The sequence below is a fragment of the Colius striatus genome, unplaced genomic scaffold (assembly GCF_028858725.1).
Source record: "Colius striatus isolate bColStr4 unplaced genomic scaffold, bColStr4.1.hap1 scaffold_56, whole genome shotgun sequence".
Classification (NCBI taxonomy): Eukaryota; Metazoa; Chordata; class Aves; order Coliiformes; family Coliidae; genus Colius; species Colius striatus.
In genome coordinates, this window is record NW_026908532.1 from 718,580 (window position 1) to 742,401 (window position 23,822).

Genomic DNA, 23,822 nt, shown 5'->3' on the forward strand with positions numbered 1-23,822 from the left:
TTCAATACCACACTCTTTGTCTCCTCATCTCCCATTGAAAAAATACATGTGTCTGTTAAGTTACAGCACTGCGTATGGGAGCTACAAGAAAGCAGGAAGGCAGACCCCAGCTATGTGGGGAGTTTTGTGGAGACTTGGCTAGAGAAAAGAGGACATGATAGAATACAGCTGGTTAGGCAGTAAGCATGAAGCGATAAGATATTGGACTCCTGCTCAAGGCTGTGAGAGCAAGAGAGCTGTATGAGAACAGGATGAGAAAGCAGGAGCTTAGTTTGGGTTAAGCAGCCACACGTATTTGGAGTATGTTGAAACAAGGGCGAGGTTTGCACCTAACTGGGAACCAATGATGAGCTTAGCTTTTGCAATATGTATGAGCCTGATTATTGTATCTATAAAAGAGTTGTATCTTTGCAAATAAAGTTGAGACTTGTTGCACTGCAGGGTGGGCTTGTCTCCCGTCGTCTTCAGCAAATGGTGACCCCGACGTGATACGCGAAGGACGTGATATACCGACTGGGCGCCACGGCGGAGCGACAAAGGGGTTCGGGTCCTATGCAGCAAGGACGGCAATAAGCGTGAAAATTGGGAACACGCCGTGCCCTGGGTGACCGTATAGCCGAGCCCGGCCGATACGTGCCGCTGGACCTTGAAGGGCTGCAACAGCGCGCTGACAAATAGGTGTGGAAAGGCAAGCGGCATATGATTTATTTACTGCATTCTTGCAGAAGCGGCAGATAAAGGGTATAGATCTGCAAAAAGACCTACCAGGGTTGTTAGCTTATGGGTATGCTAAGGGAGTGTTTCAGAATCCACAGACAGTGCATGAATTGAGCGAATGGCGTAGATTTGGGCATTTGCTGTGGGCAGCTACCCTGGAGGACGATGAGATAGCTGAAAAGTTAGGGAAGTTTTGGCGGATAGTGCACAATGAGTTGTTGCAACATCAGGCAGAAAAGAAGGCTGCTGAGCACGCATCAGCAGCACAGAGTAAGAACAAAAACGATGAGCGTGACTGGTTCCAATCCACCCCACTGGCTCCTACCGTCTCAAAAGTAATGCTCCCCACCCCGCGTGTAGAAAATGACCCTGGAGGCACGGACGGGGTACGAGAAACATATGAGCCATCACCCCCTCCCGAGGAACAAGAGTGCCGGCCTAAAGAGCCCCCGCCTCCCCCTCCCCCCCACTTAGTGAGCCTGTCCCTGGGGCAGAGAGTGAACTGGCAGAGGCACCGACAGTAGTGCCGGGAGAGGTGCCGAGAGTAGCGCCGGGAGAAGCGCCAGGAGAGGCGCCAGGAGAGGTGCCGGGAGAGGGGTTGAGAGCAGCACCGGGAGAAGCGCCGGGAGAGGTGCCGGGAGAAGCGCCGGGAGCAGCGCTGAGGCGGATGATACCGAGAAAAAAGAAAAAGGTTCTTCTCTACACAAGAGTTTTACAAAGTCAGAGAGGCGAAGGGGCTTCGGAGCAGAGCCCCCGCGGGAGAGCTGCTTCCCATTCGAGCCCAACCCGCCGAGTTACCCCTGGGACGACTCGCAGGGGAATGCCGAGCGGGCGGAGTCGGGCCGGGGTGCAGCGCAGGATGATCAGAGGAGAGTGGGGGAGCGTGACCCCGTGTTACACTCGACACCATCGGGCATGTGAGGGAAGACAAAGAAAACACGGGAGAGAGTAACAGCGGCTGCGCCGCCGGGGACGGCACGGAGTGAGCCAGACCCCCCCGCCCCTTCCATCCGCAGCCGCCGCCGCGCAGCCGCTTCCCGCGCCCGGTCGGTGTCTCCGGAGCCCCCCCACACACACCGCGCCAACACCGCCGGCCCCGGCCCTCACGGGGCCTTTCCATCCTTTCCATCCTCAGTCCCTTGCCTCAACGAGTGTAAAAACTGTTGGTCGTGATGTTGAAAGCTGCAGGCTTTCGCTCGAAGCCCGGACGGCGAACACCCCAAGGAAGACGAGAGACCGGCTTGTTGCAAAAGCAAGAGGTGAGCTTTATTGCGGAGCTCCGGGCCGTCTCGTATCTCACGCAGGGGATAGAGGAGGCGGCCCCGAGGCTTTGCAGGTAGGGGTTTATATATGCTGGGGATGAGGGACGGAAAATTCCAACACACGCACACAACTTCCCCTTAACCCAGGTGCCCTGCTGGCACGGTGGGGACAATGGATCCAATTTTCTGAGAAATGTTTCTCAGACCCTGCGGTTTCTGATGCAATGGCCAGGGTTGGTTTCATCATCCTTTCTCGTGGCCTAGTCGGCCTTGCTGTGACTTAGCCTCACCGGCTCCATTTTATTTCATTTTATTCTTTCAGAACAAGCTGTTTTCTGTTGGGATTTAGAGGGGAAAAGTGCGGGTTTGTGGGAGTTGTGAGGGATGACATGAGGTGTGGGGGCAAATCTGAGAGGAAAAGTGAGGTTTGGGTGGCATTTCTGAGGGAAAAGGTGGGATTTGGGTGCAGTTTTGAGGGAAAAGATGAGAGTTTTGGGTATTTCTGTGGGAAAAGGTGGGATTTGGGTGGAGTTTTGAGGAAAAAAGTGATGTTTTGGTAAATTTTTAAAGGGAAAAAGTGGGGTTTGGGTGGATTTTTGAAAAAACCAAATGTTTTGGTGGGGTTTTGAGAGGAAAAGTGGGGTTTTGTGGAAATTCTGAGGGTAAAAGTGGAGTTTGGGTGGTGTTTTGAGAGGGACTGAGTTCCCAAACAGTTGGGAGAAAGGAAGAAAGCTCGTTGCACTTACCAAAGTGCGTAACTCCTGCTAAATCTCTGCTGCAGCTACTGTCAGACTTAAGCAGCTGCGTAGTAGACAAAAATAAATGTTTTTGAAAACTGCTGCCATTTGGAGTATTTTACCAAGACTTTTAACATTAGAGCTGTGCTCTTCACTGTAGACAATAACTTGGATTACATCTTAATTTGAATACCTTCTCTGTTCAGAATCACAGTTGGCAAGTGTCACTTCTCTCTGAGCCAGTAAGAACTTTGAAGTTGAATATTGTTTTTTCCTGCCAGGTTTGGATGCACTCTGAATCAAAGGGACATAAAACTAAGATAGTTTTTCTAAAAATGTTTAAAGCTCATAGAAAACTGAGCACAGAATTTTAGGCAAAAGCATGAAACTGGTAAGTAACACCTGTTTGGAGAACATAGAGGAAGATATGACCAACTTTCCTGCCGTGGAATGAGTACTCTTCAGAAAGCATTTGTACATACTGCATATGTCTTCCTGTTGTCTCCAGCTTCAAGTAAATTCTAAAGCAGTATGTGATGGTGACTTGCTTGTTGATTCTGGTCAGTCAAAGACTTGCGTTTTTTAGGTATGCGTTAATGATGATCTCGTCTTAAGCAGCTTTGCTCATTTAGAGCAAGCTGAAGAGAATGCAGTGAGTTCAGCAGATTATCAGGAGACCCAAACATCATTAAATCTTGACTCTCTTCCAATGAAAGTTGTTAATCCTGCACTTGATTTGAGGACAGTGCTGCTCCAGCAGAAGGTATCAACAGATCCTGAAACAAGTGGGAACCGTGTGTGTTGGCAGCAATCATTCATGCAGTGCATCATTTGTCTTTACCTGGATATATTGAACTACTGTATCAGTTGGAATCCAACAAGTGGAACAAATGGTATCCTAACAAACACTGCCTATGTATCAGTTTACAAAGAGCAATCAAATCAGCAGATGCAGGAATATTCTAAAGCATTTTGTACTTGATAAGACAAAGGTGAGTTGCAGGGTCATTTGTTGATATGCTGAAAAGCATTAGATACTGTTGAAATAACTTGTAGCATTGATCAGTGATACCTTACTGTTTGATTTGAGTTTAGAGGGATTTCTCTACACAGAGGTAACTTGAATGTTTTCTGTGAGTTGTCTTGTTTAAAACAGACTTGAATCACTATAAATATCCTCTGTCCTTGTTCACTCGGTTCATTTGCATATCTTTATGTAAATACAACTGTCTTTTGGTTGTTCTTTTTGCCATTAGAAAATGAGACAAGCAGAGAAAGAAGTCAGTTGCAACCAACTGTAAAAACACTGGCCTTTCATAGATTCAGATAATCACAAACGTGTTTCTGCATCTTTTAAAATTGTCTTTCTAGATCTTGCTGTATCTGGTTCTGTTCTTGAAAAGACATGACAAAGCTCCAACACAGATGACAGTGAAACTACCACATCTGTAAGTGTTAGATTTTCTATTCAAATGTCAGAATGAATTAAGTGAAGCATCTGTAAGGCAGATTAGGAATACTGTAGTCAGCTATCACGTCCTTTTCTGTAACAAATCTGGGACTAACTCTTGATCTAGTTAAAAGAGAACGTTGTCCTTCAAGTTTGTGGTTCTGGTGGTTTTGGTTTTTTAGATTGCAACGATGGACTTTGAACAGGTTGTGTCTCCTTTTGTGCTCACTTGCTCTAGTGCTGTGAAGATGTGTAGTGGTTCTGTGTGGCCAGCTTTTGGTAGTTGTTGGGGGAATACAGGGGCGGATTCTTCAAAGAAAGAGCTGCCAGAAGCTATAGCTTGAGCAGTGAACATGAACTGATTCTCCTGTGTGGTTGATGTTCTTGTTGCATGCTTGATTCTTAATGAAGAAAATTCGGTTAGGTAAGAAAACCACCTTGAGCTCAGTAATCTTTTTTTTCTAAAATGTTGCTCTTAAACAGTATTTTACTGCCAGAGAAGGGTTTGTCTTTTCTTGATAGATTGTCCAAACAATCCCAGGATTGCCTTTCAAGGAAAATCCAGCAGTTCACACAGACAGGTATGGTACAGTATGTTACATATTTGAACCAATTGTTTAGCCAGATAATTAGGAGCTGTAGTATGTTTCCAGTTACTCTTCTTAGACAGCTAAAAGGGCAGAAGGTAAGACAAGATGTGTGCACATGGTATTGGGGAAGGAGGCCATTAGAAGCTGCTGATACTTATCCAGACCACAGTAAAAATAGCAATTCTTTCTAAACAGTAGCTTGAAAACAAGGCTGTGATGAGGCAGTACGTTTCTGCACACTCAGCATATTCAGTTGCCTTCTTTTATTCTTAGTGTGATTGATAAAGTTTTCAAGCTGAATGAAATCTGACTGAGTTGATTTGTGCAAGGCTTTTATTATGCTGCAAATCACTTGCTGCATATGTAAACAACCTGAGGGGTGTTTTTAATTCAAGTTTTAACTGTTGCAAAGATACATTGTTTCATGTTTTTGCAACTTTAAGACACCTTTTTCCTGCAGTCCCATCTGATTTTCTTCTGAAGTTGAGGAACCCACCAATTGTCTTGGTTAAAAAAACCTTTGGGTTATTTTCAGATACCTAAAAGCTAATAGTAAATTTTACATCCAAAATGGTACTTCTTGATTTCTTCTTTCATATTTGAGGGTTTTTGTTGGCACAGGTAATACATCAGAGATATTTTGTAGGTGAACTGTTTCATGCCATTTTAGAAATATTGGTGATATTTATCGATTACACTTTCCTTCCAGGATATAACTTCCATTTAAACCTCTGCAAACGTGTGTCATATATGTGGAAGGTGTGAGTAGTGTTGAGGCTACAAGAGTGGTCATTGTGGAGGGACTCTGTGGAGGGACATTAGGGACTGAATCCAGCCACATCAGCAACAAGACCAGACCAAAGGTCAGCAAGCCAGCAAAGTTGGTGGTGCCTCTGTGAAAATATGAAGGGCAAAAAAAAATGCAGGGGAATAGACAAAAAGAAAAAAAGCAAGAAACAGAGGCAATGGCCAAGTCAGGGGACAGTAGGAGTCTCAGCACTGTTCTGTGTGACGTGTGTGTGAGTTGTACTTCATTTGTGTTTAGCATTTCTTTGTCTAATTCTTCTCAAAAAAAATAGTTTTTAAGTTGGATGTAAGCTCAAACCCATCTACTAAGTATTGCCTTTGTCATCTATTTCATATGGTTTCAGAGTTTTCAAAATCTTGACGAAAGAAACTTTGTCTTTCTTGGCAAGAAAATGAAGCCACCATCAATTCTGGAAACAGCACCACTTCTTGAAGATCTGGAACGAGTAATGCTAATGTAATACATTACATTTAGTATTTTTAAGACTAATATCATACCTTAACTTTCAGATACTAAATATGACAGTAGCTAATTTTGATTGAGGAATGTGTAGGAGATTGTTCATACGGTTGAGTAAATTATGCTTCAGAGAGACTGTAGAATTGTACAGTTTCATCTGATCTATCAACCACTGCTACAAATGATGGCATTTGAATTAGATGTAAGAATTTAAGTCCTCATCCCAGAAGAACTCTTATCATATTGTGTGTTAAGGAAATGTATTATGCAGTGGGTCAAAGGCTTTTAAATTGCTCATTGCTTTGTGTTGCCTTGTTGGTGTTTCAAGCACACGATTTTCAGGTAGAACTCTTTATTTCTCTTTCTGTAGGAACTTACTTGGAAAAAAGTTTTAGGCCCTAACTCTACTGAATCTTACTGTTGGCCACCAATAGCTCAAGGATGTGATGCAGTTGCCATCTCATATCAGGGAAATAATCCTTTCTTGTATATTCCACCAATACTTACACTTTTGCAGTCGAGCAGTTGCTACAAACCTTGAGAAACAGGAGTGGAGGATGTATATATTAGAGTACTGCAGGCTTTGTGTTCTAAGGTGCAAATGTCAATGAATGATCCAAAAGGTAGTGCATGTTGAGAATGGGTGCATCTCATGTAGTCTTAGAGTATCTTCATGATGCTTCCCAGGTTATTTAGGCCATCTGCTTAGACATTGACAGAGATGGACTGCATGAGTGTGGCAGTCTGTAACTTATTTATCAAGTAATATCTAACAAGTGGTTAATGTCATATCACTTGGATACTCGATGAAGCTTGATTTTTAAGGGGCTGTTACATAGTGAAATGGAAATGTCTGGTTTGATTTTTAAAACATTGTCATTCATTTTCTAATGCATTAGATCACAGAAACATAGACTTACTGAGGCTGTAAGGGACCACTGAAAATGGCTCACACAGCTCCAAGACAGACAAGATGTTTCTGCTTCTATGAAGCTTTTGGACCTTTCACCGTGTGTTGCTGCACATCCATTTGTCTCCAGCTTGGTGCACGGTTCCTCGGGCCTGTACCATCTGCATTTAAGAGGTGATATGGTGTTAAAAGCTTCTGTTTGAAGCATTGAAACGCCTGTTTTGCGGATTTTAGTTTTGCCCTAAATTCTGAAATAGTACAATGACTAAGATTCTAAACAGTTGTCTCATGCTCTACTGTAACTCTTTTGTACATGCACACCTAGCCACTAGCACTTATCTTGTGTCCTGGGTGGAAGAAGGCACAACTTGTTTTTGAGCTACTGAAAACATACCAGAGATGCTCCAGACAGCTTCATCCAATGTTGTTAATACTTGGGCAGAACAAAGAAGCAGCTAAAAGTGTGAAAACCTGAGGAAGTAAGAATACTCCTGTCGTCTGAATGACACTTGAATGCAATGTAGGCTGTCTTAGTTACACAAAACTGTAAGAAATGAAGTTTTACTTTTTCCTATCAAGTGATCATTTTGTTTCTTAGATGCTGTAACTCTAGTGATGCATGAAGCTTCATTAATGGTATTTAACAGTAAATAGTATTAAAGCTGTTAAAATGATCTGTGTTTTTGCAAGTCTCATAACCACTTTTTTTAGTCAAATGAGTGGGAGGGGTTTGCTGAGGTTCATGCTGAATTAAGATTCATCATAGATGTTCCTGATTTAGAGGCAGGTTTTACAATAGTGGTTTTATTTTTACATGTGTGTATTTTTACATACATGTGTAGATATGGAAGATACAATATTGGCTTTAATTTGTTGTTAAAACCAAACTTCTAAAGGCTATGCTTGAATGTATTTAAATATTTACCTTCTGTCGATCTGGTTCTACCATGGTCTTGTTGGGAAATGAAATTACATCCTGCTCTGTAAAGCTGTTAACAAAGACTTTTCAGTGTTTCAGAAACACAGTTTTGCCTACTCAGATCTTAAAGACACACAGGGGTAAAGAAATAGAAGCGAACTAAAATGACTGTTGACTAGAAGTCAGAACATGGAGTTATATGGTCCCTATTTAAAAAAAACCAAAACAAAAAACCCCAACCAAAAATCAAACACACACAAATATCCAAACAAAAATACCTTACCACCAAAACCAACCAAAAAAACCCTTCCCATAACTTCAAGATGATGCATCTGAAATGCAGTTGAGACCTTCTTCATAAAACTAGTGTGTCATGATGTGGAATGTAAATTAATGTTAACAGTTGTCCTTTACCGACTTGTAGGTGAGGTAATAGTGCCTGCACCATATTGCCTCCTGAGACTGTCTGAACGTCACACGCTGTTTCGTAATCTTTGCCATCTTGTTCTTGATGAGGTTGAGGTGCTGTTCTCTGATGCTCCTGAACAGGTAAATAGCTTACATGTTCAGATGGGAAAATACTGTTCAATTGTGCAAGTGTCTTGAAAGCAATTGTCACCCACTGAAAACAAACACCTTCCTGAACCCCAGTGGTAGAGTTGAAAAGAAAATGAAGTTTGAAAACCTCACATTTGTATACTTCTGGCAGAATGAAGTATTGGAGAAGTGGAGTTGTAATCAGTCAAAGCAGACTTTACCTTGTTTTTTTCTTTAATCAGTGAGCCCTGTCTTGCCCTGGTCTAAGCTACTGCTCCATTATGCTGTTGTCTTTTGCTGTGGATGGTTTCCAAAGCAGTTGACTTTTGTTTTTGTTCCATTTGGTAGCGGTGGTTTCAGTGTAGGGGTCTTTAATGTGCTTTAAGGTCTTGTCTGTAAGAAACTTCATTTTTCCTCTTAGCAGCACTGTTTAAACAGTAGAATGAAAGGCAGAAGTGAATGATCAAATAGTCTTGGAAGCATTTTCTTGTGTTCTTGGGTCTTAATGACAGTGCAGATAAAGAAGGAGCTGATCACAGTCTTATAAGAGGAACAGCATCAAGTTCCATGTTGACCAGGATGTATCAGTATCAGATTTTTTTTAAATCATTAACCTTCTAATATTATCTATTAAAAAATTGGTGATAAGACTAAAGGGCTGTGCTTCTAGCTGTGATAAGCTAGAGAAAGTCCTTAGTGGAAACAGGTTGCCCAATTTGCTGTGTGTGAAGCTGTTAAATGTGCCTTTGTAGCAGCAAATATCAAGTCATAAATTAGATGATATGTCTTCTTTATCCAGTGGGCTATTGCTGTTTTCTCTTCAGACTGCTCTTTCTGTTGTGCTATTGGACTTCCTGAGACGGAGTGTGGATATAACATTACAATTGTGGGAGAGGTAGTTCTCAGTTTCTCAAAAACATTTGTCTTGAATAGGAAAAACAAAGATGCTCTTTCAGCGGGGAATGGTCATTTGAAAATGTTTGAGCTATTTGATAAAGATTTGATTGTAGCTCTTCTAAAGTATTGTTACAGAAAGGGTATGTTATTGCAGCTAGGGGTAAGTTTAGTGGCAGGTTGAGAAAGATGTCTCAGAGCTGTGCCAGAGCTCTATATTACTTTAAAGTGTGGTAGAGCTTTGCCAAAAATCCTGCTGTTGTTCCACAGCTGAACTGCACGTCACTTAGGTCAGCAGTACACCAGGAATGTGTGAGCTCTGTCTTAGTGGGTTTCACTTGTTAGAAGTAATTTAATGCTGCACACACACCATTGGGGCTCTTGGGTTCGGTTTTTTTTGACAAGTCTGCTGTCTGCCTCTGACCTCTTGGATTTGCTTTTGCCTAGGCTTAGTTTGGGTATTTTTTCAGATTTGAACTGCTCCTTTTCCTGAGACTTCCATCTTTTGTGACTGGAAAGAACAGTGGGCTGAAACAGTTTGCTTTTTACTGCTGCTACGTACTCGTTGGAACAGGATAAGAGGATAGAAACTGACTTCTGCTTTTTCTTGATAGGTGTTTACTATATGAGATTGTTACAAGAAACCCGTTATTGCTGAAGAATGGAAGTATTCACAGCAAATTATTGCTGTTGGAACTCATTGGAATAAACGTACAGCACACTAGATAAAGGAGCTCATGAACGATCCTTGTGATGTGGTAACAGCCATTGAAGAAGCTTCCATCTACGGAAATGTGCAACAGGTAAGAGTTTGGGGATGGTGTCACTCTTTGTTCACAACACTGTTTTGCTGTTTGCACTGACTGAGGTCAGTATACATGAGCAGTGCTACAGGCCTGAATGGACTGTCCAGTTGCACGTCCCGCGAGTGCAGCGAGGGAACTCTTGGAAGACCTGTGTCAGTTAATCACTGAACCAGCTGAAGGTCTTTTTTAAGCCTGAGATGAAGGTGCACTCTCGAATATTTTATTGTTAGTGCAAATGAGTCTGAGTTTGGTATCAAGTACTTGCAAATGCTATTGTTTGTGACCAGAATGTTCCAAATGTTTTTGTGGTTGTTGATTGAGTGGCAGAACTACAAGTAAGTTTTCAAAAGACAGAGCTAGTAAAATGCTTGTTTGACTGCTCTGTGCCACACAGTGCAGAAATTGATTTGACTTAATATTTTGAGAAAGCTACTGTATATCCTGAGGTGTCTTCTCGTTGAACTTCCAGTCAGTGTGGTATAGACCTGAAGAATTGTATAAAATGTTACAAGTATGATCTGAATTCTTCAGTGACTCAAAACATAATCATTTAGGGATTGAGAATGTTGGGAAGTCTCTAAGACCAGACATTCTGAGCATGAAACTGGAAAAACATCACTTTTTGTGAAAAGTCTAGTGATTTGGCAGCACTGCAAATGTCCATGTTTTGGGGCTTTTTTTAAGACTATCTGAGGTAGTGCACTGTGCTTATGGAGTGTGAAACTTCTTCAGTGGTACTTCAGTGAGAAACTTCAACACTGACAAATCATCAAAAATCACACGTATAAGAAAATACCGATGTGAGATTTTGATTGTGATGGGTTTTAATTTTGCTTCTGGAAGCTGTCAGAAATTCACACCCTTTGTGAGAATTGTATATTGTACGTTATAAGTTTAACAGAAGATTTAGGATTTACCAATGTTCTTTGGCATATAACAATGCTTCGTGCTTCTTAAAAGAAGAAACACACAGTAAAGCGTGTCTAGATTACATGAATTACCAGCCCTCTGGTTTGTATCCACCTTTAGGTTGTACAGCCTTGTATGGACAGTGAAAGAACCGCTGTGTTACTCAAAATACTGGCTTTTACCCACAGTAATCTTCAGAAGGTGCTGACATTCACTAATTCAGGAGATGAGGCAGAAATGGTTCATCAGGTGAGCATCATTTTACACAGGTAAGTGGGGTTTTTAATTATTAAGATATAACAAACTAAAATATCTTGACTTCTAAGAATAAAGGAGGTTTGTGAATTTGTAATTTAACTACTTCTGCTAAAAATAGCCCAAACCCTGCCCTTCTGCCAGCTAGAAGAAAGGCTGACAGGAATGTCTGACACAGAATGCATTCATGATGACATTTTTAACTATGTTCTGTCTCATTTTGATAAATCCCAATATGGTTCCTCCCCACAGTTACAGCTGTGGATATTGGGTCCCTCCTTCGGGACACGGCCTGCTCTGGCCATAGTGATAAAGAAGGAAATCACTGCCCCTGGCTCAGGGCCAATAATGAAGTGAATCGCTGCCCCTGAACTGGGGCCAGCTTTAGCAAAATGAGTCTCTACCGCTGCTGTAGGGTCTTTAAAGAAATGCAAACAAATCTCAGTTTCACCAATTCTCTCCATAGAATGCAGGGAGGTCTCTGTTCCAGCACACCTCCTCCTCTCTTTCCTCACTGACCTTGTCGTGCACTTATATACGGAACGACTCTCGGCGCAGCAGTTGGTGGAGCGGTGACTCCCCCTGTCGCCCAGCGCTGTGCTTTGCTTTTTCTTTTCTGTATTAATAAATTGGTTTTAATTGGCTTAAATAGCCCATTGTGCTCATTTATAACAGCTTGGTGCCGTGACTCGGATCGGAGGCCGTAAGGGAGGATTCTCAGTCATTAGGGGGGGCGCCCCACCAATTTGGTGGCCCCGGTGCTTGAAGTCCACCCTCGACCCCGACCGACGAACCCCTAAAAGAAAGAAAAGAGAAAGCAAAGGGGATCCCGGAGTGCAATTAAGGCACTCCGGAAGAATTAAGGGCCCGGGGAACCCCCTTAAAAGTTTTGTGCACAAAGTCCGGTCGAAGACGCAGGACGCGTGAGTATTACGGGATCCGTCCGGGTGGGGGTTGGGATCCCGGAGTGCGACTGTGTGATATGCATGAGAGGAGAGCTGGCAGCCAGACTCTCCAAGTGAGTGCGGACCCTCAGTAGTGCAGTTCCCACAGACCCGCGAGGGCTTGGGCCACGAACCAGGGGAAGCGAAAGTTGATTGTGTGAAAGAAGGCACTCCGGAAGAATAAGACAGGGGAAGGGTAAGCCCCTGTGGGATCCCGGAGCGCGGAAAGAAAGCACTCCGGAAGAATGGGACAGGGGAAGAGTAAGCCCCCTGCCGAGGTAAAACTCCCTCCAGTACCTAGGGAAAGCCCTTTACGGTTTGTGTTAGAAAACTGGCGACATTTTCCAGGCACGCAGGACAAGGATAAGGCCAAAATGATTCACTATTGCGTTGAAGTGTGAGGAGGGAAGGAAATCTCTAAGAGTGTGTTTTGGCCAATATTTGGTTCTTCAGAAGATTGGGTAAGACAGGCCTTAAGTATTTGGGTGAATAGCAAAAAACCCCCCCGTAGTCAAGAGGAGAGCGATTATGCTAAGGTGTGGGTGGAGAGACCGGAGGTGTTTCTTTTCAAACTCTCCGAAGTAACAAAGGGGAATAAGAGTAAGAAAAAGGGAAGTAAACTAGAAGACCCTTTAGTACCACCTCCACCCTACGTACCCCCACCCCAAGCACAGGCAGCAGCTGCCCCTCCGAGCGCGCCAACAGAGACAGACTCGGATTCGGATGAACCCGAATATACAGGACCGGTAACCCGAAGCCGGACAAGGAAGGGTTTATATCCCTTAAGAGAGATGCCTATGGGGGGACCCCAGCCCGGCATAGGGTTTATATCGGTGCCTCTAAGTTCGGGGGATGTTAGGGATTTTAAGAAAGAAATGGGATCCCTTTTGGAAGATCCACTTGGAGTAGCCGAGCGGGTAGATCAATTTTTGGGACCCAGCATGTACACTTGGGAAGAACTACAATCTATATTGAACATCTTATTTACAGCAGAGGAGAAAAATATGATCAGAAGGGAAGGAATGCGCATCTGGGATACGCAGCACGCGCAAGGGCCGGCAGCAGATACAAAATGGCCGTTACAAAACCCTAATTGGGACCATCAGAACCCGGCCCATAGAGTGCATATGCAAGATCTCAGAACAATAATTGTGCAAGGGATTAGGGAATCTGTTCCACGAGGACAGAATATTAATAAAGCTTTTAACGAAAGACAAAGAAAGGATGAGACCCCCACCGAATGGTTGGAGAGACTAAGAAAGAACTTTCAGTTGTATTCAGGAATGGATCCGGATGGACAAATGGGACAGGCAGTACTGAAAGTACACTTTGTTTCCAAATCCTGGGAAGACATTAGAAAGAAAATACAAAAATTAGAAGATTGGCAAGATAGGGAGTTAGATGAATTGTTGAGAGAGGCTCAAAGGGTATATGTGAGAAGGGAGGAAGAGAGAGATAAGAAGCAAGCCCGAATAATGGTGGCTGCAATGCGTGAAAGTCAAGAAATGGATAGGAAACCCGAGCAAGGCAAAAGGGAACCAAGACGGAGTGGGCGAGATAAACAAGACTTGAAGGTGTGTTTTTATTGCGGAAAAAAAGGACACTTTAAGAAGGAGTGTCGGATGCGGATCAGGGATGAGAAGGAGTTTAAGGAGGATTAGGGGGGTCAGGGGCTCTACCTCTTGGGGACCCAGAAACATCGAAGGGAGCCCTTGATAAAATTGAAGGTGGGTCCCCAGGGCCAGGACATTACCTTCCTGGTTGATACTGGAGCAGAAAGATCTACACTCCAGTCATTACCTAAAGGGTGTAAACTATCTAGAGAAACTGTCACGGTAGTGGGAGCAAAAGGAGAACCGTTTGAAGTTAAAATAATAAAAGAGGTAGTGGTAGAATCAGACTCCAAAATGGGCATTGGGGACTTTTTATTAGTACCCGAATCAGATTACAACTTATTAGGAAGAGATATGATTGTAGAATTAGGTATTCAAATCAAGGTGGTGGAACAAGAAATCCAGATTAAGTTGTGCCCCTTGAGATTGGAGGATGAGGAGAAGATCAACCCCGAAGTGTGGTATAGTCCTGATAATGCCGGCAGATTAGAAATTACTCCCTTCAAGGTAACCATTAGAAATCCGGAGATTCCAGTAAGAATAAAACAATACCCGATGTCCTTGGAAGGGAGGAAAGAGTTGAAACCGGAAATCGACCGGCTAATTAAGCAGGGATTATTGGAACCCTGTATGTCCCCTTACAATACTCCAATTTTACCTGTAAAGAAACCAAACGGGTCTTATCGTCTAGTACATGATTTAAGAGAAATAAATAAGAGAACAATAGCTAGGTTTCCAGTAGTAGCTAATCCCTATACTTTATTGAGTAAACTGAGCCCGGACAACCACTGGTATAGTGTAATCGACTTAAAGGATGCCTTTTGGGCTTGTCCTTTAGATGAAGCAAGTAGAGATTATTTTGCCTTTGAATGGGAGGACCCAGAGACAGGGAGAAAACAACAACTTAGATGGACGGTGTTACCCCAAGGCTTTACAGAGTCCCCTAATTTATTTGGGCAAGCTTTGGAACAAATATTGGAGGATTACCAAACTGAACCTGGGCTAACCTTGATACAATATGTAGATGATTTATTGATAGCAGGAAAAGATGAAGAAGCAGTAAGAAGAGAAAGTATAAAACTTTTAAATTTTTTGGGACTTAAAGGATTAAAGGTTTCAAAAGCCAAACTACAGTTTGTGGAAGAAGAAGTAAAATACTTAGGGCACTATTTAAAACAAGGTGAAAAAAGAATAGACCCAGAAAGAGTGCAGGCTATCTTATCATTGCCAATACCTAAGAACAAGAGACAAATCAGACAAATTTTGGGCTTGACGGGATATTGTAGACACTGGATTGAGAATTACAGTAGTAAGGCCAGGTTTTTATACCAAAAACTGACTCAGGATGGGTGGATGAAATGGACTCAGGAGGACACAGAAAAACTGAGGGAACTAACGGAGAGTCTGATACATGCCCCAGTTTTAAGCCTCCCTGATTTAAAAAGACCCTTTTATTTATTTGTTAATATAGAGGGAGGGATTGCTTTTGGAGTACTAACCCAAGAATGGGCAGATAGGAGGAAACCTGTAGCATATTTATCGAAACTTCTGGACCCTGTAAGCAGAGGATGGCCTACGTGTTTACAAATGTTAGCTGGATGTGCTTTATTAGTCGAAGAGGCTAGGAAAATTACCTTTAACAGCAATCTTAAGGTTTACTCTCCCCATAATATCAGGAGCGTGATGCAGCAAAAAGCAGATAAATGGATATCAGACACTAGACTTATGAAATATGAGGGAATTTTATTAGAAGCACCGAATTTCACCTTAGAAGCAACTGCTATTCAGAATCCGGCTACCTTTTTGTTTGGGAATGTAGAAGAGACACCTTTGATACATGATTGTTTGATAACTATTGAAGAACAAACTAAGATTAGGCCTGACCTAGAAGAAGAAGAGTTAGACGAAGGAGAAAGGTTATTTGTAGATGGATCCTCCCGGGTGGTAGAAGGGAAACGTCAATCAGGCTATGCTATCATCGGAGGCACAAACTTACAAGTAGTGGAATCAGGGGCCTTAGATAAGTCCTGGTCAGCACAAGCCTGCGAATTGTATGCCATCCTTAGAGCTTTAAAACTTTTGAAGGGGAAGGAGGGAACGATATATACTGATTCTAAATATGGGTTTGGGGTAGTACACACCTTTGGAAAATTATGGGAAGAACGAGGATTAATTAACTCACAAGGGAAGGGGTTAGTTCACCAGCAATTGATAATTGAAATATTGCAAGCCCTGAGGGGACCCAAGAGAATAGCAGTAGTACACCTAAAAGGCCATCAAACAGGAACGGACCTCAAAACTAGGGGGAATAATGTGGCAGATCGGGAAGCTAAGCGAGCAGCAACTAGAGAAATGCTTTTAAGGGAAACCCCGAAAAGGCAGGATAGATTAACGGAGGATACAGAATTAGTCTTCACTTCCGAAGAAGAGAATAAGTTAAAGAAATTGGAATTGTCTAAGGACAATGGAAAATGGATAACCCAGGATGGGCGGGAAATATTGCCCAAAGCAGTAGCCCAAAGAATTATGTATAAATTACACCAAAGTACACACTGGGGAGCTCAAGGGTTAGCAGATCATTTTGCAACCAAATATATGACTATTGGGTTGCACGACATTGCCAAACACATCACCAAAAGTTGTCCTACCTGTTTACGAGTTAACCGGAATAACTTGAGGAAATTACCTCCTGGAGGTCGACCCTTAGCTAAGAGACCATTTTCGAGCCTACAAATTGACTTTACAGAGCTACCTAAAGTGGGGCGAACAAGATATCTTTTGGTGATGGTGGATCATCTCACACACTATGTGGAAGCATTCCCAACTACCAGAGAGACTGCCCAAACTGTAGTAAAAATCTTGCTTGAAGAAATAGTACCGAGATATGGGGTACCCGAGACCATAGATTCGGATCAAGGGCCGCATTTCACTTAGAAAATAACTAAAGATTTAGCTAATGCGTTGGGAATAAAGTGGGAAAGACATACCCCATATCATCCTCAGAGCTCAGGGCGGGTAGAAAGGATGAACGGAGAAATAAAAAAAAACCAATTAACTAAACTGATGTTAGAAACTAAATTATCATGGGTAAAATGCATACCACTGGCCCTATTGAACATTAGAACACAACCACGAGCAGATACGGGGTTATCTCCCTTTGAGATGTTATATGGAATGCCTTACAATTTAGAGAAGGTACAAACAAACCCCAATATTAATGACAAAATTTTGAATCGTTATTTAATTATTTTGGCAAAGTATAGGAGAAGTTTGTGGGAAAAAGGAATGTGGACCCAAAGACCTCCTTTGGATCTTGTATTACATCAGGTGCAGCCCGGAGATTGGGTGTTAGTCAGAAGTTGGAAGGAAAACCCGCTAGTACCGAAGTGGGAAGGGCCCTATTTAACATTGCTCACCACAGACACCGCCATAAGAACAGCTGAGAAAGGGTGGACTCATGCAAGCCGAATAAAGGGGCCAGTAGACCCTTCCAACTTCCCAGAGTGTCCGGTTCCTCAGTGGAAAGTAAAGACACCAACAGACGACCTAAAGCTGGTATTAACTAAGGTTACACCAGGGACGTCCGGACAAAGCTCATAGACTTGGAGGAAGGAAAGACGGTACGATTATAAATCCCTGCCCCTTAAGTAGTGGGAAAGACTGTCACCAGCAAACCAGGAAAGAATCCAGCGAAAGCTATCATTGACTTTGCGTCCCTATTCACAGAGCTTGAATTTTTAACAGCTAACTTTTGCATTTTTGTTAATTATTTAGCTTGCTGAACTTTTGTTATAAAATTGGTACAAGTTAAAACTTGTAAGAAGTTGTGATAGATCCACTGTCAGAAAAGGGGAGGGCCCATACTTGCCAACCATACTGGGAGAGATAGTTTGGGCATAACCTCAATCCGAGGCCTCAAAGCCGGGATTGGGGCCTCTTATTTGAATTTGGCAATACTATTCTAACCAGCCTCTCGGCCCCCGCGAGGGTTAAGCCGTGAGCGAACCAACAGCTGCAGGTGCAACTCCCTGTGAGCTCTCTCAAAGAGCGAGAGGAATGTAAGTTCCATCCCCAAAAGGATCCTTGCTGCCAAGAAGATAATAACCCTCGTAACTAGCAGCAAACTAGTTGACGAGCGAGGCAGAGGGATACTTGGTGAAAGGACCCCATGGAGCTTACAGGCAATGACTACAGGGGCGAGAGGATTCGGGTTAGAAGGATGGGAAAATTGGGCAGACTAATTAACCATACCCACACTGGCAGCGGCTTTTACTCAACTTTAATGTGGATGTTGATGATATGGTCATTGATCAGGAAAGCGCTAGGAGACAATGTACCAAGCCATGAACCCTTTAAATGGTCACTTATCAGATGGGAAGATCAACGGGTCATTGCAACAACCACAACGTCGGGGGTCCCCTCTTTAGGTGTCAACTGTGTGACATTATCCAGACCCAGCCCTGTAAGAATAAGGTAGGGTTCTATATGTGCCCAGCATCAAATCCAGGGAAGGCATATTGCAACTACCCTGGGGAATTTTTTTGTGAATATTGGGAATAGGAGGAGCAGGAATAGGAACAGGAGCAGCTGCCTTAATAAACCAACAAAAAGGTATGATGAACTCAGTAGATGAAGATTTGAGTAGAATCGAAAAGGCGATAGATGGGCTAGTCAAATCAGTAAGGTCCTTATCAGAAGTAGTGCTCCAGAATAGGAGGGGTTTAGATTTATTGTTTTTACAACAAGGAGGGTTGTGTGTAGCCTTACGAGACGAGTGTTGCACATATGCAGATCACACTGGAGTGGTGATAGATACCATGGCCGAGCTCAGGAAGCAATTGGAAAAACGTAAAAAGGAAAGGGAAGCGCAACAAAACTGGTATGAATCCTGGTTCAACCATTCTCCTTGGCTCACAACGCTATTGTCGACTATAGCAGGATCTCTAGTAGTATTTATCTCAATATTAACCGTTGGGCCCTGTATATTTAACAAACTGATAAACATAGTAAAGGGAAGATTGGAGGCTGCCCACCTTATGCTCGTTAGGGCGAGATATGAACCACTAAACAGTGAAAACGCAGAGGACTACTTGGAGCTCAGCAGAAAGGAGCTCACCAGGTTTAGTGAACAAAAAGAGTGAAATAGAAAAAGGGGGGATTGTGATGGGAACATGACTTTTTGTTCACTAGAAACAGGAAAGAATATATTGTAAATAGTTAACCAAGGGCTAGCAACCTTGTGATAGCTTATGAAACTGAGAAACCGCAAAAGATAAACATTGCTGAGCTAATCGACTACAAGTTGTTCCGAGTTTCAGACTTAAGCAGAGGACACCAAGGAAGACTACTGGGGCCTTCATCAACGATCAGCCGGAGGCAGAAAACAACCCCTAGCAACTGGGTGGACATGCGCGGAAGGACGCTGGAGGGGTGACGTGCAGGAGAATATAAAAGGAGGAACGGAACGACTCTTGGCGCGGCAGTTGGTGGAGCGGTGACTCCCCCTGTCGCCCAGCGCTGTGCTTTGCTTTTTTTTTTTTCTGTATTAAGAGTGAGACGCCCCCTTGGGGAAGCGAAGCGAGTGTGGACCCTGCCGTGAGGCAGGGCGGGACTCTCTTGTAGTGCGGTTCTCATTGCCCGCGAGGGCGTGAGCCACGAACGAGGGGTGCGTGTGTGTGTGTGTGTAAGAAGGCACTCCGGAAGATGGGACAGAAGAAGAGCAAGCCTTCTGATCTCATGGGGAAGGGACCCAAGGAGAGGTTACCAGATATTCCCCAAGATTCCCCATTGGGCCTTATGCTCAGGCAATGGGAAGGTGCGCCTTGCACAAGAAACAAAAGTAGGGAAAAGATGGTTTATTATTGCATATGTGTCTGGGGAAACCAGCAAATTAGACCAGATCACTTGTGTTGGCCAATTTTTGGGACATATGACAATTGGATTTGTCAGGCTCTAAACCTTTACGTAAATGATAAGGAGCCCTTTAATTCTGAGGAGAGCGAGTATGCGCGTTGTTGGCTATCTTATGCTACTCGTGCTGGGATTTTCACTTTAGGTGAAAATAAATCTGGCCGTAAGAAGAGGGTCCCTGAGGAACCTCCACCCCCTCCCCTTCCCTATGATCCCCCGCCAGTAGAAAATCCAAGACCCGCCTCTCCCCCTGTGCCTTCGGCCCCTGAGGAGGATCCTGATTCTTCGGGGACAGTCGGGGGGACCCGAAGACTCACGAGGAGTCGGGCTAGACAGCAAATGACATCAGAAACGGGGCTACAAACATCATCAAAAACAGGGCTATACCCACTAAGAGAAATAGCGATGGGAGGCCCACAACCCGGGATGGGATTTGTGTCAGTGCCTTTAAACTCGGGGGATGTAAGAGAGTTTAAGAAGGAAATGGGGAGTTTGTTAGAGGATCCCTTAGGAGTTTCGGAAAGGATAGACCAGTTTCTAGGACCTAACCTATATACCTGGGATGAACTGCAAGCCATTTTAGGGATACTATTTACTGTGGAAGAGCGGGAGATGATCCGAAGGGCTGGGATGAGAGTCTGGGACCAGCAACACCAACAGGGGCCGGCTGCTGACATTAAGTGGCCCCAGCAGTGCCCTAATTGGGATAATCAAAACCCGGAACATAGGGGCCATATGGGAGATCTCCGTACTATAATTGTACAGGGGATTAAGGAATCGGTTCCTCGAGGGCAGAACATAAACAAAGCCTTTAATGAACAACAAAAGAAAGATGAGACTCCCACAGAATGGTTAGAAAGATTAAGAAAGAGCTTGCAGCTTTACTCTGGGATAGACCCTACGACACCGGTCGGGCAAGCCCTTCTAAAAACTCAGTTTGTGGCAAAGTCATGGCTGGATATTAGAAAGAAGTTAGAAAAGTCGGAAGATTGGCAATGGATTGAAAATTACAGCAACAAGGTTAAGTTCTCATATCAGAAACTAGTGGGGGAAGGTCTGATGAAATGGAATACAGAGGATGACGAGCAATTAGAGAATTTAAAAACTGATTTAGTAAATGCCCCAGTATTGAGTCTGGTGGATACCCGGAGGCCTTTCTATCTATTTGTTAACACGGAGGGTGGAACAGCCTTCGGGGTCCTAACACAGGAATGGGCAGGTAAAAAGAAACCCATGGGGTATTATTCCAAGTTATTAGATCCAGTTAGTCGTGGTTGGCCTACTTGTTTACAGGCCATAGTTGCTACTGCCCTCTTAGTCGAAGAAGCTGGAAAAATAACGATGGGAGGAGAATTAAAGGTATACACCCCTCATAATATACGAGGAGTATTACAGCAGAAAGCTGATAAATGGATTATGGATGCCAGGTTACTGAAATATGAGGGGATCTTATTGCACTCTCCCAAGTTAGAGCTTGAAACAACTAATTTGCAAAATCCAGCTCAATTTTTGTATGGAGAACCGAGCGAATCTCTTTCCCATGATTGTATCAGGGTAATAGAATATCAAACCAAGATAAGGGAGGATTTAGAGGAAGAGGAGTTGTTATGCGGAGAGAAATTGTTCGTAGATGGATCATCCCGGATAGTGAACGGGAAAAGGAAGTCAGGATACGCTATAATAGACGGGAGCAGTTGGACAATTAAAGAATCAGGCCCCCTTAATATAAGTTGGTCGGCACAAGCCTGCGAACTATTCACAGTATTGAGGGCATTACAACTGTTAAAAGATAAGAGAGGAACAATATTTACGGATTCTAAATATGCATTTGGAGTAGTTCACACATTCGGAAAAATTTGGGAAGAGAGGGGCCTAATGAATTCTCAAGGTAAGGGATTAATACATGAGACCTTAATAAAGCAAACTTTGGAGGCATTAAGAGGGCCCAAACAAATTGCGGTAGTTTATGTAAAGGGCCATCAAAAGGGAACCTCCACACAAATAAGAGGGAACAATTTAGCAGACGAGGAAGCTAAGAAAGCTGCGTTACTGGTGATAAAAGCAATTGAACAAGATCCTGTACAAACTAAGTATGCTATGAAATTTACAAATCAGGAAAAAGGAAAATTGGAGCAAATGGGAGTAGTTGAATGAGAAGGAAAGCGGTGGTTACCTGATGAGAGAGAAATGCTCCCAAAAGGAGTAGCTTGGCGAGTTTTGAGAGAGTTTCATAGGCAAACCCATTGGGGAGTGCAGGCTCTAGTAGATCAATTTGCCAATAAATATATGACCCTGGGGGTGTATGATCTAGCAAAAAGAATTGTTGGAGAATGTTTAACATGTCAAAGGATAAATAAACAGCACCTTAGGGAAAGAGTCCCTGGGGGAAGGCAACTAGCCAAGAAGCCATTCGAAATGATTCAGGTAGACTTTATGGAGTTACCGAAGGTAGGCAGATACAAGTATCTCCTAGTTTTTGTAGATCACCTAACTCACTTTGTAGAGGCCTTCCCGGTAGCTCGGGCCACTGCAAGGATGGTAGTAAAAATATTATTAGAACATATCATACCTAGATATGGAGTCATGTCAGCTATCGATTCGGACAGAGGGCCTCATTTTACTTCCAAAATAATTCGAGAAACGTTAGAAGCTCTGGGAACCAAATGGGAGTATCATACTCCTTGGCACCCCCAAAGCTCAGGGAAAGTTGAAAGGATGAACAGGGAAATTAAAAAGCACCTAACCAAATTAATGATAGAGACCAAAATGAGTTGGGTGAAGTGTCTTCCCCTAGCCCTCTTGAACATAAGGACACAACCGAGGGCTGATACAGGACTTTCCTCCTTTGAAATGTTATATGGAGTGCCCTATGATTTGGAAAAACCAATAGAACATCCTAAAGTGGAAGAAAAGATGTTGCAAGAATACCTTATAGAGCTCATGAAAAGGAGGCAAGAACTGTTAAAGCGAGGTCTGGTGGTTCAGAGACCACCTTTAGATATAGCAATACATAGTATTAAACCAGGAGATCAGGTACTCATAAAGACATGGAAGGAATCATCATTAACCCCTCGCTGGGAGGGACCTTTCCTTGTTTTACTTACCACAGATACCGCAGTTCGCACCGCGGAAAGAGGTTGGACACACGCTAGTCGGATAAAGGGTCCTGTCCTGCACACAGACTGGGAGGTCGCCGGGAAACCGGACGATTTGAAGCTGACCCTCAAGAGGAAACAGAGACGCGACGCATAGCCCTGGATACTAGGCTTCTTATGGACAATTGTAAAGAATCATATAAGTCACACATCACATGTCATGTATGTAAGCAATGCAATCTGTGGGTATGTCGCGTGTGTAACGGGTGCAGGATACAGCAGTGAAAAAGCTTGAAACCTTAGATAACGAATATTGTAGAGGAGGTCGGTACAAAACGGTTCCACAATTAGAGGAGGAATTTATAACTAGGGATATTGAGTGTAGCAAACTATTTAGGTACCCTTGGGACTATAAGTTCAGGCATTTGGGAGATAACCAAGAGAAAGTGTAAGGAGCGTTTTGGTGAGAAAAGATACAGGGAACATTCCAAACTTTGTGGGGATTCGGGACAGTGACTAAGCCTTTATATTTGAAAACAGCCCTATTGGGTTGAGTATTGGAAAGTGGATTGTGGCAGAACAAGGAGAGAATTTAGGAGGCAGTCCCCTGAAGACTACAACTGCTGCCGAGAAGATAACTCACCCGGCTATTCTAAAGCAACGGAATAGGCCCAGGGTAAGGCAGAGGGGTATCCTTGTGGGGATCAGCAAGTGCCTCTGAAAACTTCTAAAATAAAATATCTCCGTTAAATAGAACAATCCTCAACAAAATGAGACTTCGCTGGCAGACTTTTCAGCCAACCAGGGGCTGGGTCGCTCTCCCTAATCCTCCTTACCTTACACCAATCTTTGGACCCTGTATCCTAAATCAATTTATTGAACTAATCAAAAGTCGTATAGAGCAGGCACACCTTATGCTGCTACAGAAACGTGGTACTAATGAAGAAGCCGGAATGGCCTTATTAGCCCAAGACGCAGTAACTCGATTTGATCAACAAATAAATGAG

The 23,822-nt window shown here is 43.3% G+C and overlaps 1 protein-coding gene across 1 annotated transcript in view; it reads left to right on the forward strand.

Annotated features, from left to right (window-relative positions):
* Nucleotides 1-22,972, forward strand: part of LOC133629517 (uncharacterized) — an 84,192-nt gene extending 61,220 nt beyond the window's left edge. The window contains 1 exon segment of the mRNA XM_062020171.1: nt 22,902-22,972. Coding sequence (XP_061876155.1) covers nt 22,902-22,972 — 71 coding nt within the window.
* The last annotated feature ends 850 nt before the right edge of the window (nt 22,973-23,822 follow it).